We start from the raw sequence: 19,093 nt of genomic DNA on the forward strand, positions 1-19,093 counted from the left end.
TGGGGAAAATTAAATGTACCCTTTAATTAAATGCACCATTTCATAAATTTGATTCAGGTACCCTGGTGAATGGGAGATCAGTGGGAAATCCTGATCCTAGCTCTCCCACGTATTATGTCCTTAATCTCCTTCAGTGATTATCTACTATTGTATGGACGTCAGCTACTTAAAATTTTGTCATACATAATGTCACAGGATTCTGCCAGTCTCTCAGCATTCTCATTAGTTTCAGGTGTCATGTTTTGTGCCAATTCTCCCCAAGAAGTCTTTTCTTTCAGTAGTTTATTGGAAAGACATGTTAATGACAACATAGAATACTTCATTGCCTAAATTGACTACAATACAGAGTTTGAGACAATTATAGAACTTTGATTTGCCCCCAACCCACACTCTATGATCTTATACAATGTACCCCCTAATCTTCAAAGTGAAAGTACAATTTACAACTTATCACTTAGGGGCAGGAAAAGCAGGCATAATACACAAAACATGATAAGAAGCCAGATGACCCCAGGGTCAAGAGAGCACATGAGAAAATGGGAAGAGGGAGAGGAGTAGAACCAACCGACTACCTGAGGGGCACCTTGGGACTTTGGTCAGGCTAATATGGCATGAGCCAGAGGTGAACATGATATCAAGTAGATACTCCATGGTTGCAAAATAAAGGTTAATAATGGGAAGCTCATTGTGACCCCTTCACCAAGAAGTCATTGTCCAAATACTCGGATTGGAGAGAGGTTTCCCATAGGTTGTAGTTTGGGTCTCAGTGAACACCTAGACTGGTCTCTCTTGGCTTGTCTAAAGCTAGTTGGACGATGAAGAATAGGTAACAGTCAAAACATTTTTGAGGCTTTAATCTCTTCAACAGAATTGTTACAATACGTTATATAAATTAATCTACTTGCATCACCAGTAGTTGTGTGTGTTTAAACTGAAAATGGAATTACAATCCTCTTGTTACATTTCAGATCATGTCTCAGTTGGAGGGCTTGGAGACAGTTTCTATGAGTATTTGCTTAAGGCATGGCTAATGTCAGATAAGAACGATGAAGAAGCCAAGCAAATGTATTATGATGCTGTTCAGGTAAATGAGATAAATCTGTTTATGATCATCACCTAATGAATCCAACAGCAAAGAAATCTCATAATATTTTATAGTTATTCTCCTAAACGTGTTTTTTTTAAATAAGTCCATATGCAAGCGTTAACTTTAATTCTTCATTTATAAATTAAAAATAAAGGTGAGAGTGACTTGTTCCTAACTTTCTTTAGTCTGTATCTCTCATGAATCTGTGTCCAGATGCCTAATTTTTAGTTTCTCCAAAACTGTAACATTAATCTTCCTAGTATCTACCAAGAGAAAGGCAAAAACTCATTAAATGCATAACTCACTCTTCAATGTTGCTTAGCAAAAGACTCTTTTCTGCATATTAGTGGAAGTGTAAAAACTTTGTCAATTAAGATTCTATTTAAGAATATCACGATGATACTTAGCCTTTTTCAAATCTTGAATGGGGCTCGCATTGGGTCTCGCCAGTGCCGCCGCCTCTGTCATTCATCCTCCAAGCTGTCTCCATCTGCTGGTGCGCCCACTGAAACGGATGTGACTACAGATGTGATGTCCATAATCCCGCTCCAGGGAGTGTGCCACTAGATGCAGATGACTTGGAGGACAAGCAGCAAATGTGGTAGCAGCTGGTGAGGCCCACTGCAAGTCGCATTCGGCGCACCATCACTGCCCGTCCCCCGAAGCTGTCCCCGCCCTCAAGAGAGCAGGGATGGCTCGGAGGAGGAGCGGAGGAGGTGGCTTGCCAGCTGCTGTTCCAGCCATTATTTGGGATGTTTCCTCATAATTGCTGAGAATCCGGTTGCTGGTACTTTTATTATTCTTCAAGACACTAAGAATGACCTTGCAGCATTGTTTCCACTGTGACCATGCAAACAACAATAACTGAATATTGAAAATCTATATCTTTGAAATGCAGGCCTCTCTCTCTCTCTCTCTCTCTCTCTCTCTCTCTCTCTCTCTCTCTCTCTCTCTGTTGTGTCTATGATGTATATATTTTACAGTTGTTCTTGTTTGATGAAGATGTATTGTTCATTATTAAGCAAAATACATACTAATTTGAAATGCCATACTAATGCAGCTCTTTCACTCTAATAAAAAGAAGCATATTAAATAGTGCTGTATTCTTTTAAACAGTTACTAGCAAATTGATCAACTATGACTGGGCTCAGTGCCAGAATTGTAGTTGGGAAGGGTAGAATGCAATCCACAAGCTCTCCTGGCCTCACATTATGGTCCACCTAAGCCACAACTGTCTGTGTTCCTACAGGGTATTGCACAAGTTATTCATATAATGCTGAGGTCACTGTAAATGAAGTTTATTAAAAAATATATGTACAACAATGAGGAAAGTACTTAGGAATATTATGCCCTCTTTAGTTTAGACTATAATTGAGGAACTGCTCCAAAACCTTTAGCAATAATCTTCCTTCACTTTGACCTCACTATACATAGGAGAGTTGACCTCCAGAAAAGGAAACTCCTCTCACTGCTGAGTTCACACAAAATACTCCCTTACAGGAAAAAGGTTCAACCTATATGTACAGTGAATGGTTCAGAATGGTAATTGTTTATTCACCAAAAGCACCTTCAGCATTATTCGGTCTCCATACTGCGTCAAAATAATATTCACAGAGGCTTCTTCGGTGCTGAACCTATCCTCCTGCTACCTTCCTCTATCTAACAGGGAATTTTTAGGAAGATGCTCATTCCTCTTGTTTAGGGATGATCCAAAACAATGTCTGAAACACCATTTCTTTTTTAAAGTACCTGAAATAAATGAAGGTACTCTTTACATGTTGAGATTCTCCAAAGGATTTTGCATAAAGGGGGAATTTGGTAGTTATTTCATCTGTTTGCAGTAGATGTGGTATCCAGACACCAAAAGCCAGGTCAAATCCTACCACCTACCACCCATTGAAAACACAGGCCAGATCTACTTCCATATTTACCAATACTTAATATTCCTGAAACTGAAAAACTCATTCTAAATAGATGTCGCAAATGATACCTATACATGCAAAATGCTAGGGAAATGATATGACCTTTCTGAAACAAGATTTAAATGAATTGTTCAAAATCCACACTCCTGAAACTTAGATCCCATAGACCGTTTACACACTGGAGGTTTCATGCCAGGCTGCAGGCTGGAGTTTTAGACATGGCAGGTTGCCCCACCTCTTGTTGGACCCACACAGGGAAGCTTTGGCCCAGTGCGCCTCATCCGCCCCGGATTTGTGCTCCTGCACCGGGAGCTGGGGCAGTGAAGTTCCCAGTGCATAAACTATCATAGAGTGTTCTCATAGACAGAAGGATTTTCACCTGCAGAACACAACTTTCTCACCTTCCAGTTTACTGAGATGTACTAAGGGTATATTTCTAACTTCAGCAGGAGCAGGGAGGCAAGAAAGTTCCACTCAGTCTTTCCATCCATAGACATATGTTATTGTATCTAAGGTTGAATCTTCACAAAGGAAATAAATGTTAAATCTTAGCATCTCTTTCATAGGAAAAGCCTTTCCATCCAGGCAGAATCCATCTTCCTCTGTATGGTTTTTGGTGGCAATTTGATTTAGACTCCCAAATCCCCTGCTGTTCAGTAATGAGCAGTTTATCTAGCTGCTAGTCAGGATTCTTTCCAATTCGGATGTTGCCCCAGCTAGAGGGGAATTTCAGTGAGGCATTTCCAATCCATTAGAAAGTTCTCTCAGCCAGTGGTTTTTATGAATTCTGAGTCAGTTGGGCCTCTTGGGAATGTGACCAGAGGCAACTGACAGGAAAGAGTAGGTATACATTCTAAGTATATTGAGATAGAGGCTGACAACCTACTGGCTAACCACAGGTGGATCTTGTGATTAATTAGATTATTAATCATCTTAATTAGATTACTGTGGCTTCCCCAGGATTGTTGTTGTTGTTCAGATTCAGATACCTTTATTGGCATAAGATTTGATATACTTAAAACAAAATATAAAACAGAAACAAATTCTGGACAGCAGTACAACAGTAATAAGGCCTTATGCCGTATAAGGCCTTATGCCGTGGTGTTGTTGTTGTTAGTTGTGAAGTCGTGTCCGACCCATCACAACCCTATGGACTATGATCCTCCAGGCCTTCCTGTCCTCTACCATTCCCTGAGTCCATTTAAGCTCGTACCGACTATCCAGTTTTAAATATCCAGATTCCCCATTTGAAAGCTACTGTCCTAGGGAACTGTTCCAGTTGAGATATATTTCTCCCCACCCCCCTTATGGCCTTTTTGTATTGATTACTAGCTATGTGTATATTTTAGCAGAAATTTTCACTTTGCATCTATTTCATAAGAAAAAATGTCTCATATATTGTCAGAGTAGGATTTTGGTCTTCCTGATCTCAAATTATTAAAATAAACAGAAGTTGCTGAAATAGTGGTATACAGGGGTAGGTTCAGTGGATATTTCCATTAGCAGAGGGAAGGGCATATACCTGTCCCCTGCCCTCCCACATTTCGGCAGGTCCATTGACCACCAGGAGTAGAATGATGAACCGTGGCAGCTGAAGCATAAGAGGCATAAGAAGTTGTAATCCTTGGATTTCAGTGAAAAATGTATACAGGATCTAAGCCAGAAGTTTTTAGATACCTTGTTTGCATTTATTGCATACTAATACAGAATTATGTTTAACTTTTCCAGTCCATAGAGACCCATTTGATCAGGAAATCCAGCACCGGTTTGATGTACATTGCTGAGTGGAAAGGTGGCCTGCTTGAACACAAAATGGGCCATCTGACTTGTTTTGCAGGAGGAATGTTTGTTCTGGGTGCAGATGGAGCTCCTGCTGATAAAATGGAACGCCACACTGAACTTGGTGCTGAAATTGCCCGTACATGTCATGAGTCTTATGATCGTACAAGTAAGCATTATAAACTTTTGAGTAGTTTTATTCCAGAATATTCTTCCAAATTGCCTATTTTTCTAAATATGGATAGCGCTGTCCTTTTGAGGTTTCCCACACACACACACTTGATACAGTGAACTTACAGTGAACATGTAACTCGTATGTTATGGTGTGGGAAGAGTTCAAAATTCCTTCAAAAGAAAAAAGACCCTGTAGAAGCAGCTGGGATGTTGTGATAATGGAAAATATATGCTGCCCACTCACTAGCAGTCAGTGTTTTCATGCCTTTGCAGCAGTAAGCCCACCCAGTAAAATTGAGTGAAATTAATTTAAATAAACAATAACAAGTTAAAACAGCAACAATGAGTGCTGAATCCTCCCAGAAATTCAGGATAAGATGGACCAATGAGCGGGTGAGGCCATAAATAAGCAGATAGATGTTAGCTTTGGCCCCAACCGAAAGCCTTGTGGAAGAGCTCTGTCTTACAGGCCCTGTGGAATCCCACTAACTCCAGCAGAGCTCTGATGTGCTCCAGGAGCTCATTCCACCAGGTGAGGGTTAAGACAGAAAATGTCCTGGCCCTAGTTGAGGCCAGATGTACCTCCTTGGGGCCAGGGTCCACCAATCAGTTGGTATTTGAAGAGTAGGTAGGTATTCCTGCATCAGTTGGGTAGATAACATAAACAGTATGGAAAAGCCACTTTAAAAAAGCAACTGAGAACACAAAACAGTGAAAACAATTGAACAAAGGCTTACCTAATTTTAACAAACTATCCTAATCCTAACAAGTATATACTAGAGCTGCGGTATAACTGTCTGATATCTCTTCTCATAATTAGCAATTCAGCATTTTAATATTTATTTACTTATCATATTTATAGGCCTGCACTTCGAACCCATCCGCTTACAGCAGCTAACAACAGATAAAATATATATACAGTAAAATTTATAAAATACATAAAAACCTTACACATTCCCAATCCTGCAACAGACTAAAAACCCCACTCTGCCTACCCCAATCTACCAAGCCTCCAGGGATGATGCTACCAATGGGAGACACTAGAGGAGGTACAAGATCTTCTGTCCACCCCATCTCAACCAAATGCTTGGTGGAAGATCTTACAGGCCCTGCAGAACTGAGCTAGTTCTGAAAGGGCCCTTAGCTCTTCTGGAAGCACATTTGAGGCCAGGCATACTTCATGTGGTCCAGGGATTACCAACCTATGTGAACCCACAGAGCAAAGAGCTCTGCGGGGGGGGGGGGGCATGGGGTGACAGTCCCTCAAGTACACTGGGCCCAGACCACAAATGGCCTTAAAGGTTAAAACCAAAACCTTGAACTAAATTAGCAAGATCTGTAGCAGCTCCCGCAGAAATTTTGTGCTTGTAATGCTTTTATAGGCATGTGTGAAAACCTAGAGAGAATTCCACATGAAAACTTACTTGAAAACCTGGAAACACAGGCATGCATTCCTGTTGATGCCCCTGCTGAAAAAAAAGACACAGAGGCAGTGTTCTGAACATCATTTAAATTGTCAGATATATTTCTTTCAAAGTGTTTATTTTTACAGTGGGGGGATTTTAAAAGTGTGACATACTCTCCAACAGTATTAATTCCTGTGGACAGGTTTTAACTGCCTTTCTTTCATTCATTTGTCAGTTAGTAAGTGTGCTGCCACTCTTGACACAATCAAAATTAATACAAAATTTAAGATACAAGATAAAACTAATAACTCCCGTACTCACCCAATGCCCTAAAAATCCCTCCCTCAGCTGCCCACTGGCAGTCACCAACTCAGGAGAATATGGTGACCATCAGAGATTAACAGGGGGAAGGACCCATGATCTTCCATAACCATCAAATCGGCCTCAACCAAAAGCCTGGTGGCGGAGCTCTGTCTTACAGATCCTGTGAAACTGGATTAGCTCCTGCAGAGCCCACAGCTCTTCTGGGAGCTCATTCCAACAGTTTGGGGCCAAGGCCCTGGTCCTGGTCAAGACCAGGCAGATTTTATGTGGGCTGGAGATCACCAGCCTATTAATACTGATAAAGAGCAAGACCCTGAGGGGAGCATAGGGAGTTAAACAGTCCCTAAGATATGCTGGGCTCTCAGACCCTTTCACTTGATCTGGAATTTAATTGGCAACCAATGCAGCTGCCAGTGCAGGCTGGATATGGGCTCTCCGTGGTGTTCTAGTGAGAACCCTAGCAGCTGTATTTATGTATTTCTGTCCTGCCACTCCCAGCCCAGCCAGTTCATGGCAGCTCACAATCATTTATAGCCATTCAATTTCAATAAAACAAAGCAATAAAATATCATTCTGTATTACATAAAACAGCATTGGGTGGTTATAGTAATAAATCTCAAACTCTTCCGCACTAATTTAATAGTAACTTACCTACATTGTGCATCAATTGGGAGACCAGAATTAATGGCACAGAATTTATTTTCAGGCAGTTGAAGTACCAATATGTTCATTTCTGGAAAGGAGAGAGTTGTAGGATCCCTTACCTTGGAAAGCGATATGTTCTTAAATTCCTCTTCTCATGTTTTGCAGTCTCCAACTCTGCTTTCATAGAATCATAGAGTTGGAAGGGGCCATACAGGCCATCTAGTCCAACCCCCTGCTCAACGCAGGATCAGCCCTAAGCATCCTAAAGCATCCAAGGAAAGTGTGCATCCAACCTTTGCTTGAAGACTGCCAGTGAGGGGGAGCTCACCACCTCCTTAGGCAGCCTATTCCACTGATGAACTACTTTGACTGTGAAAAATTTTTCCTGCAGAAGCAGCTAAGAAATAATGTACATAATAGACTTGTGATACACAGAACCACTCAGCAAACTTTTTATTTGCAGGTATGGGTTAATGGACGTTTAATTTTCCAAAATTTCAGTTGTTTGAAGAGTTGATACCTCTGTTCAACCAACTAATTTTATGTATTCAGCAAAATAAGTGTTTCAGATGTCCCCAGTAAACATTTGTAGAATGTATGTTTTTTTCTGTTAAGAAAAGTAGGAGAGGAGGTAGATGCTTTGGGAGAAATATTTAACCAGAAAATACAATACATCACTATTACAAGGGGCTTTACACACCGGGATCTTTGTTGCAAATTGTTCACTGAATGAAAAATCGCCATTTAAAGTAGTGGAATTCGTCGTTATGCATACCTGCCTTTGTGGTGGAATCCAGTTGCGTTTTGTAGCGTTTCCCACAGGCTGCCGGTCTCGGCAGAAATCGCTAGAAAGGAAGCGCTATTGCCAAGCTCGTCCCGCCCCTGGCCGTCAAGCAGCCAATGGGCAGCCGTTAGCATGCTCCCAAACAGCCCCTTTCCCTTTAAGAAAGGTTTTTTTTTAATAAAAAACACACCCATAGCAACGAATCTGGGTAGATTCGTTGCAATGGAGAGACCCATCCAGCTGCCTGGTGTGTTTGAGCTGTCGTTTGATCGTTTGATCGTTGCCACGCTTCCTCGGAGTGAAAAAAAAAATCCCCCCCCTCTCTCACGGGCCCGATTTTCGGCTGAATGAATGTGTAAAAATTAATGGGAAAATACATCAGCAAACGGGCTTTTCTGTGGTTTGTGCTTAGTGACTAAAGGGGAAGGACTGAAGCCAGGGAAGCCTCTAAACAGAAGAGGCTCGCTGGTGCGTTTATCCCCGCTTGCTCGGAGAAAAAAAAATGGCGATCGCTTCGCCGGAAGATCAGAGAAGACAGCCAGGGGGAGGGACTTTGTAGAAACCGCAACAATGTTAACGCACAGGTCTTTTTCGCTAGAGTTGCAGATTGGTTGCAGGAGTGTATCGCTTTCCGGAGGGTGAATCCACTTTTGGGGATTTCCCTGAAAGCGCTACAAGGAAGCGCTTTTTGCAGATTGGTTTCAGGTGTGTGGCAGATTGTCGGCGACGTCGTGCGTTATGGCAAATCAATAGCGTTTTCAATTAGCAACCATTGTGCGATTTTGAAGGCGTGCAAAAAGCCCCCAAGAATTTGCCATGTATATTGGCCACAATTTGCCAAAGTAATGTTTGTTATGGGAGTACATTGTTTTCATTCTGAATTATTTCCTCTTGTACTTTCTTCATTGAGGCCTAGATCTTTGTAAAGCAGCAGTAGAGCATACATTAACAAAATTAAAACATTTGGGGTGAAAGTTTTTGCAGTGTAGTAATAAACTAACATAAATCATTCAGCATTTTTCTTCTGCATGCTGAAAACTTGGAAATGTTTCACACCAGTATTGATCCTGTTCGATATTGATTATTGTGTCTAGGCATGAAGCTGGGACCAGAAGCCTTTAGATTTGATGGTGGAGTTGAGGCAATTGCTACGAGGCAGAATGAGAAATACTACATCTTACGACCTGAAGTTATAGAAACCTACATGTATATGTGGAGAATAACCCATGACCCAAAATATCGGCAGTGGGGTTGGGAAGCTGTAGAGGTAAAGTGGATTGGGGGGTGGGGGGCGGCAGGTCTTTGATAGTTTAATCTTGCAAAACTATATTTCAAAATTGCCTTTGGGCAGCTTGTATGACCTATATTGTTTTTCAGGTTGCAGAACCCACAGCAAAAAATAACATACTGCTTATAGCAAAGGAAGTATGATGGTAGCCAAGTTTAAGCATATGTCTTCTTCAGTCTAAAGAAATTAAGTTGATCATGTAACATTGCACTGAATTTTGAACAATTAGATTTTAGGATGACCTAGTTTATTGAAAAGCAAAATAATATATTTTTGTCTGTATTTCCTGTTCAAGTTGGGTGATTTTTAAAATATTTCTAGTAAGTATGTTGCCTTTTAATTGCCTGCAAAACTGGGACCCATTCTACCATCCTTTGACTGTTTATTCCAGATGAGATGGAAATTACAGCCAGAAATGGTTCCTATTAGTGAAAATGTAAATTCAAAATGTGATTACTGGATTGTTCAATGACAGAGACTGAAATTAATAGATTTAGCATAGGCATGATTACCAATATCCCATTGACTGCAGTGGGGTGCAATTCTTTGGACTAGCAGTCATAATAGATTTTAAATAAGATTCACTTTATACAGAATTGTGACAAAATGATATATGTTATTGGGAGGCCAGATTTGTACATATTTTAAAGTAGAACCAAAGAAGATTGTAAATTATTGAAGATGCATAAATGTTTTACCAACAAGAAATATGTATTTTATCTTTTTTTTCCTTTGTGACATAGGCACTGGAAAAATATTGCAGAGTAGATGGTGGTTATAGTGGTGTCAGAGATGTTTACAGCAACCATCAAAGCCATGATGATGTGCAGCAGAGTTTCTTCCTTTCAGAAACACTCAAGTAAGTTGAATTTTAACAGCTTCAGTCCGTATAAAATTGTACTAAAGCATAGCCATTATTAAGGATGCATGAACTTGCATACTTATGGTTTTTTTAGACTTTAGTTAAATTCAGGAAGTTCATATGTTTTGTCTGTTAAAGTAATACATTTAAATAATGTTGTTACATCACCTACTGGGTATTCCATCCTATTGATCATTTTGACGACTTCTGTATAATCCATCTTGTGTCCTATCGAGAAAGATGGACTACAAATAAAGTAAATAATTTAAGCTTAGCTGTCTCAGAAATGTAGTGTTTTGCAGTTTTCCAGTGGATTATAACATCTAGTTTACAGTCAATTACATCATTATATAATTATTGCATAACTATTTCCCTGACCTGGATAACCTAGTCTACCACAACCTTGTCAGATCTCACAAGCTAAGCAGGGCTGGCCCTGGTTTGTAGTTGGATGGGAGAACACCAAGGAATACCAGGATTGTTATATTGAGGCAGGCAGTGGCAAACCTCTCCTGGCTTGAAAACCCTATGGGTTTGCCATCAACTGTGACTTGACCAAAAAAATGCAAAACTAGTCATTAGACTCATTTGGGGGAAACTTATGGCATGTGCATGGTATTCAGAAGAGTGCGTGCATTGGTAGGTTGATCTCAACACATAACCAGGGTGGACCCACAGCTTTCAACCCCGGTCATCTGCCGGGCTTCAACCAAATGCCTGGCAGAAGAGCTCCATCTTGCAGGCCCTGCAGAAGCTAGCTAGTTCTGTCAGGGCCCTCAGCTCTTCTGGGAGCTCATTCCAGGTTGGGCCAGGGTTGAAAAGACTTTGGCCCTGGCCAATGCCAGGCAAACATCCCAGGACAGCTAGCAAATTCATACCCGTGGAGTGAAGGGCCCTTCAGGGGGCATAAGCAGATAAGTGGTCCCTCAGATAGGCAGGGCCCAGGCTGCGTATAGCCTTAAAGGTCAAAACCAAAATCTTGAATTTGATCCAGAAGCAAACTGGTAGCCAGTGCAGTTGACGCAGCACTGGCTGAACAAGATGTCTGAGTGAGGACCCTTGCAGCCACATTCTGTAACAGTTGCAGTTTCCGGGTCAATGACAAGGGTAGGCCCACATAGAGCGCATTGCAGAAGTCTAATCTGGAAGTGACTGTTGCATGGATCACTGTGGCCAAGTGTTCTGAGGACAGATGGGTAGTAGTAGCCATGCTTGGTTCAGGTGGAGAAATGCCATTCAGGCTACTTTTGTGATCTGAGCCACCAGGGAAAGGGAGGCATCAAAGATCACCCCCAAATTCCTGGTAACTGGTGCAGATGTCACTTGCTCCCCATCTAGGCAGTGGAGATGTGCTTCATGGTCCTGTCCCCTTCTACCCAGCCACAGGACCTCCATGTTGGAGGGATTGAGTTTCAGAAGACTCTGCCTAAGCCATTTTTATTTTGTATTTATTTATATTTATATACTGCCCTCCCTTTTGGCTCAGGGTGGGTTACATTGTAACTCTCATAAAGAAATACAGTACAATAAACATCTTGAAATATAAACATATTCAACAGATGATCTTTATGATACCTTCCAACTATACTTCTTTAGATCAAGTATCCTGAGGACAATAAGGAAAATATAAATTGTTATAATATAGCTTCAATTTCTATATATACGTGTGCAGTTTTTAAAAAAATGTTTTTCAGTATAGGTTTATCTTCTGGACTCATAGTAAACTCTCCATCTTCCCTCAGACTTTGAAATTGGACTGTTTTTCATTTTTGGTGTTAATTTTGCCATACAGCATATTCAGCCATTTTAGCATTCTAGTTTTCAAAATTTGGACATACAGTACTTTTACATTTTGCTGCATAAATATTTCTAGCTGCAGTCAACACATGTTCATCTTTCCAATAAGAAAATGGAATTTTAATACATTTCACTTTCTAACATAGCTACCCATCTTGATCTATTTTCTGCTATAACTGTGTGAAACTTCCAATTTGAAGGTTATTTTTGGTATACTAAGAAGGGTTGTGCGCTTCGGCCACCAAAGCAGCCAGTGGCACGGCGAGGGGGGAAGGCGCGATCCCAGCACGCAACCCGGCGCCCTCACACAGGAGCAGAGCTCTGCGCCTGTGTGCATGCACCACTGGTGCACTGGCACCGCCCCTCCCCCCTGCACCATGGCGCTGGCTGCTTCAGGCTCGAACGGATGCTTTGGCAGCCAAAGCGCACAATCCTAACTAAGTGTTTTGTTTCTTTTGTTTTTTGCTTTCCTAGGTACTTATATCTGTTATTCTCTGAAGATGACCTTCTTCCATTTGAACACTGGGTCTTTAACACTGAAGCACACCCTCTGCCAGTTCTCTCCAAAGAAGAAGAAAAAGGGAAACGGAAATAGATAAAATAATCATGTCTGGGGAACAATATAGATTTATTAAAATCTGGGTAACTTTTTGAGTTCTGAATCAGTTTTTTGCAGTCTGATGTTTACCTGTATGCTATATATCAGGGGACCTAAAAACATTGATTTTAATTAATCTTATTTATGTTCTGATGGAGGGGTGTTAAGTGATGTGTCATCTCTGTATTTTGTTAGGCTGCAGTGTGCATCAGGCCAAATAGAATAGAGAGGTTAGCATGTTACTTATTTCCAGTTTTATTTTTGACTGCAAAATTCTTTCCTCCTCTGTGAGGAGATGTCTGCTTTAAGCTGTAATACTTTGCTGTGTTGCAAAAAGCCATAAAGAATTAAGTATGAAGAGCTTTCTTTTTCTTTTTTCTTTTATTGTTTTTTAATGTGGTTTGTCTGATCACTAGAGACAAATCTCCTAACTGTGACAGCCTCTTCTTATGCGGGTCTATTGTTAATTAGTAATTTGAATACTTAAGAAGGTGTACTGTTCAGGAAAGCTGCAGAAGAAATATTTTTGCCTCTTCTGTAGTCACTATTGTATTAAACTGTGGCTTGTATTGAAATGGACTTGGCAAAGCCTGAGTTTAGAAACCCACTTTCAATTTTCACGTAGATTATAATTGCACATTACCAACAGACAGATTTGATGCCCATTTTTTTTAGTTCCTGTGCTTTTAATTTCACCAAACCCCCCCATAGAAATTGACTTCTGGACATGCCCTTATCTATAAATTCAATAAACCTGCAGTTTCCTCAGTGCAAATGGAGTTCTGGTGAGTATGCATCAGAAGGCACGAATCACTTCTCTGTTAAACCTTTGATTCCATATTGTGATATGGATTGGTGCATGAAATCCTCTTTGCATTGTGCCTTTATTCTGTTTAGAGGTTGGAAGAGGCGAGTTCTTTAAGACTGTTGCCATTTAAAACATTCCATTTAGCACTATGAGACACTTGAGAGATATCAGAAATAATGCTGTAACAATTGGAAGAGCATAATATTTCAAAGGTACTATGCTACAGACAGTCATGTTCAGTTTTATTTACTTTTGAGAGGCGGAAGCTACTGCTTTAAATGCCTTGCTTTATATTTTTCTAAAAATCTTTTTTTGTCCTCACTAAACAGAATAACAGCAATGGTAAAGCTTTATTTTGATAGGAAATCTGTTTACCAGACTGGTCAAGGTTAAAGCAAGGCAAGGAACACGTCCTTTTTCCTCTTCACCATTAGGATGCTTCCTGGGAGCAAAATGGCTTGAATTAACAATGTTAGACATACAATGATTTACTGTGATCGGTCATTTGTAACCGCTGTGTTCCCTGCTACAAAGCAGAAGGGAAATAGACTATATTACTAAAAAGGTTCATTTTCTAGAAATATTGGGTGCATCAAAGAAATTGTGTGGTTTTGAAGGGAGATGTATTAAAGCACTGTGTAGCTCAGTTGCATCTGAAACTAAACTCTGGTCAGCCAGTCCCAAAAGATAACCTGTACCTCCTCCATCATATACACAGCACTATTCATTGTGTTGCTAGCCTCCTGGAAAGAAAGTAGAAAAGGTCTGCCTATCAATACTGCATATTTGTCAACATCAAATCTTGAGATCCTTAGGTTTGAGTCAGTATAGGTAATATCTTGGTTGAAAGGTTCTTGGAGTAAAACTGATTATCACTAAACAAACTGATCATATATAATCTGCATACATGTGTGTATAGGTGAACATCTTTACAGTGTGTTACATTGGAATATGGTACCTTTTGCATACCACACTCTTCATACGGCAGTGTTGTCCCAACTTCTTGGATCCACTTGTGAAGACCAGTGGCCATGATGTTATGCTGGTGCTGTTAAGTCAGGATTGAGCCAGTTAGCTGGAAACATGATTTTGCAATCTGAATAAGTGCACATAGGCAATAATTTCCCTTCTTTCATAATTTCATCCATTTCCTTTTCTGTATCTCTCCTTATCAAATCACATAGCTTATATCCACCCCAAATATGAAATCTTGAAAGCAGGTCTTTAAGAACAGGGGAGAACAGCACAAGAAGCATCTTTAGTATATGGGAAGCTGTCATGCATGTATCTCTAGACCATTACTACTACATATTACTTGGCTAGCATAGCAGAGGTATGTATATTGAAGGAATATTCACAGAGTATGATGTAGATACACTGTGAGTCAAAGATATTGATCATAAAAATCAATATAATGAAGTTATTAATGGAACTTTGAAAATTCAAACATTTTTCTGTAACTAGAATTGATCTTAGACCCACAATATCCGATTCTGAATTTCTGTTAATATTCTTTGTTAATCAGAATTAGTCAAACAAGAGGGGGTGGAATGCCTTTAGATGTTAGGCTCTTTTGTGCATTTGCTTCATGTTTTTACATTTAAGCTTTTTTCCTAGAAACTTTTTATTCCAAAGCTGTTTGAAAATTTGAAGGGCAGACATAATAACATGGTAAATATGGATCTAAGCATTCTTTTACTGTTCCTTCTGAGATGCGAAATATTTCTTAATACAACAAAATACTTAATTTTTTCATTGGCGGTTATCAAATAGAACTTGGTTTTTGGTTTTCCAAATATCTAGAAGTGACTGAAAAAAATTGGCATAATTCAGATTTATTCACTTTCTTCCTATGAATTACATCTATTTAACAATTGCTTTCTCTTAGACGATAGTGTTTAACAGTTCATGGTCTGTAGTATATTTCCAGCATATGACAAGTAGCATTGCTATTTACAAATTTTAGAATTACTTTCAGAATAAAATTAAACGCCCCAAATTTTGAAGTAGTTTATGCAAAAGCAATAGATCTACCATAGATGGGTAGGAGAGATAGGCTTGTAAGTGTATACTGCTGCCTAGGTCTCCCAATCCTGTCACTAGGAAGAATTCTATCTTTTAACTAATAGGTCCAAAAATGCATTCAAATTCATGTTGCAAAAGTACCTATATGGTGCATATAAGAAATTGCAGTAGGCTAATCATTGTGCAGTGCTGTTGACTGAAAAGCCCACAAGTACTATCGAGTCTTAATTTTAGAATATTGCAATTTGTATGACAGGTTTAATTCAATAAAACAACTATGGTTGATGTCCATTTTCTAAGCTATTTGCTGAAGCACTAGCCTGACATTTAGTTGAAACTGCCACATGTTAGAGTTCATGATACAATGGTTTATCTCTCTCTTCCAAACTGTTTGCACCACAGAAGCATGGCACCATTCCTGGCAGTACTACCTGATGGCTCCATGTAGCAGCCGTTCTTTCCCTGATTAGTCCATCATCTATACAGATAAGCATTAAGTATTCTAAGCTATATGCGGTTCTGCATATTCCTACAATACTGGGTACATATGCAGAATCTCTCTCTGCTGCGTTCAGTTCATAGAACTGAGAGTTCCTGATTTCACATCCACAAGCAGGAAAGAAAAATATTCACAGTATACTGCACATTGAGCTTGAATAGGCTTTGTAGAAATGCTGGATTTCAACAGTCGAAGAGAGAATGTTCTATGTGTATAGTACGGTCAAATATGTGTGTGCATATTATTACTGACAGTTAAACATTCTTCAGCTCAAATTGTAAAAGGCTTGCCGCTTGTCAGTTGTCAGGGACATTTTGGGTGTAAATTGGCTTTTTTGCATATATGCATTTTTTTTTACTGCTGCTTGGGTCTTGTGCTGCAGGAGGTAGGAAGGCACTTGCTTTGGATGGAATACCAATTGTTAAATCAATTTGTTTGTTTAGTAAGTAAGGCCTCTTTTGTTAGTGGTCAGACTACTAATTTGCTTTTTTTAAAAGGTTTAAATTACATGAACTTCACATTTCCTGTGCTCAGGGGAAGCATGTGAAATTTCTGCAAACATTGATTGCTTGAATCAAATTTGCAGGAGCCAGGAAAAATTCTGTAAATTACAAAAACATGTAAAAAAATTAAAGTCAGTTTCAGCAATCAATGAACATGCGTCAGCATGGTGCCATGCATCTTTATGCGTTGAAGAATGCAGAACATTTCTCAGTCAGCTCAGAACATTCTCTGTATTAACTTAAAAGCAGAAGTCCATTTTTAGGGGCAAGCTAAATAGAATCTAGAATTGTGGCCTGATTGAAGATGTATATCTCGTACATTATTTGTAAACTTTGGCAATATAACTATTTGGTGAGTGTCAATTTAAACTATACTTTACACCAACCTGAAACGAGGATATTCTGTACCTAAAAGCATTTGTTTCCAAAAATATACTGGCCCTAAAAGCAAGGGGAAATAGTTGAGGTATGCTTCACCTTTAGTAATGCCCAATATGTGGCCTTCCTCTTCCTTTATTTTGCCATGCCTCTAGTGTGTGCTCGATCAGGCCTCACTTTTACTATTACTTGGGAAATGGGCCCAATGTGCAAAATGTTTTCCATGCTCCTGTAGTATATTTTTGCCTATCAATATAAATGAAACAACTATAGAAATAAATGGGAATTGCACTTTCAGATTTTTGTGAATTCCTACTATTTCATCTGGCTAATTCCTACTATTTCATCTGGCTAATCCTTTCACTTCATGGAATATTGTGATCCAGGTAACTTTCTCATGGGCGTTATAGTTTGAAAGAGCACAAATGTCTATGGTTCTGTAACTGCTATGTAATCAGGTTGTATGTACAAGCCGCAGTAAAAAGTACCTTTTTTTAAAGTGATGTAAGTAGACAAGAAGATTGTATAACCTGTAGAACTGCAAAATATTAAAGAAACATGTTTTATATGTTCAAAAATATTGATGCTCTGTGACCAACCCTCACAAAAAACACCAAAGTATAAACTTCAGAATGACCATTTACGCACTGGAGTTTTCATGCCAGGCTGCAGGCTGGAGGTTTAGTCATGGCAGGTTGCCCTACCGCTTCCTGCACCCACATGGGGAAGCATTTGGCCCAGTGTGCCTCATCCGCCCCTGATTTGTGCTTCTGCACGGGAGCTGGGGCAGTAAAGTTCCCAGTGCATAAACGGTCAATGAGTACCATTTCAAATTTAAATCTACAATCCTGAAATTATTTACAAAGGTGTAAATAAATTGAGGATGGTTTTAATATTAACAATTTCAAAACCAAGCCGGAAATAACACTTTCCCCATTAGCTCGAAAGCAGATAACTCTGGGGTGACTAAGCTGCTGTTGACCACTGTATATGTAACTTAGAAATAAGGCTTTTAAAAAAAGTATCTCTTCTGGTTTAGACAGTATCTAAACTTTCATTGCTCTCAAGCATATAGCACCATGCAGTTGTTTTAAATATATATTATATCCTGGGAATAATTTAAATACAATGTGTGTTGTATGACAGTTCTACCATCCCCAATGATACCTAGTTGATATGGTAACCTTATCATGCAGTCATTTCATGCATTTCTTTTGATTTGTGCGTATCAGTCTTTTCCACCTTTATAGAAATCTCTGGAGTTGTGAGAGATCAAAAGCTTAATTTTTAAGAACTATATTTGTTTAAAAAAATCTCTATTGTGAATAAAACCTTTTAATACATCTCTTCATTTTGGCAATTTCTTTTCTTACCAAGGTCACTGTGAATATATGAAGTTGGACCATTGTTCCATATAGCTCAAATTGTCCTCACTACCAGCAGCAAGGCCTGGTGCCTTCTAGTAGGTATATGAGAAGGTCTGCATGCACACAAAAGCTTATCCCTTAAATAAAATTTGATTGATTTTAAGGCTGCCACTGAACTCAAACTTTGTCTTACTGCTTCAGACCAACACAAAATGACCCACTTGAATTTACATGAAACAAAGTCCTTGAATTGGGATCACAAATGGGTAGATGACCATTTCGGTTTCAGCAGCTTGTTTAGGTGTTCGTGTTTGTGGTAAGACTCTTTAGGAGGCAATCTGAGGAGCTTTGTTCAGGGAACATGGGAGCAGAGCTGGTCATCTTCCCTGAATTTTGGTTGAACATGGAATGCTCAGATTTAGTTTTGAAGCCGTAAAGAACTGATGAAGCTTGGATCTGTCTACCAGCAACAGAAGGCAGTGTGTCACTCAGGTCTTTCTCATGAGCAGCATTTGATAAAGCCTTTTCTCAAAGTGCTTTTTAGGCAGGAAATTCAGTTGTACCTAGCTTTTGGAGTGAACTAGCAACAAATAGAACAGCAGGAGATGTCATGCTTTTCACCAAATCACAAGAGGAACTTGTTATAGTAGCTGGTATGGGGAATATCTGACCCACAGGACTGTATTTTTGAGGAATGCTTTTTAAGTCATGTTCTGGGCACTTGGCTCTAAGGAGGCAGAGTTTGAGATAGATGTTAACAGTGACAAACTGGTGAAATGGACCTTCAACAGAGTAACACCGCTATTATGTTCAAGAGAAAATTGGTGACTGTTTAAAACATACTCCA

The 19,093-nt window shown here is 39.6% G+C and overlaps 1 protein-coding gene across 1 annotated transcript in view; it reads left to right on the forward strand.

Annotated features, from left to right (window-relative positions):
• Positions 1 to 18,222, forward strand: part of MAN1A1 (mannosidase alpha class 1A member 1) — an 85,367-nt gene extending 67,145 nt beyond the window's left edge. The window contains exons 8-12 of the mRNA XM_077300784.1: positions 969 to 1,084; positions 4,738 to 4,957; positions 9,216 to 9,388; positions 10,153 to 10,268; positions 12,543 to 18,222. Coding sequence (XP_077156899.1) covers positions 969 to 1,084; positions 4,738 to 4,957; positions 9,216 to 9,388; positions 10,153 to 10,268; positions 12,543 to 12,663 — 746 coding nt within the window. The 3' untranslated portion in view covers positions 12,664 to 18,222. The remainder of the gene's footprint in view (positions 1 to 968; positions 1,085 to 4,737; positions 4,958 to 9,215; positions 9,389 to 10,152; positions 10,269 to 12,542) is intronic.
• The last annotated feature ends 871 nt before the right edge of the window (positions 18,223 to 19,093 follow it).

Source organism: Paroedura picta, chromosome 1 (assembly GCF_049243985.1).
Source record: "Paroedura picta isolate Pp20150507F chromosome 1, Ppicta_v3.0, whole genome shotgun sequence".
Taxonomy (NCBI): Eukaryota; Metazoa; Chordata; class Lepidosauria; order Squamata; family Gekkonidae; genus Paroedura; species Paroedura picta.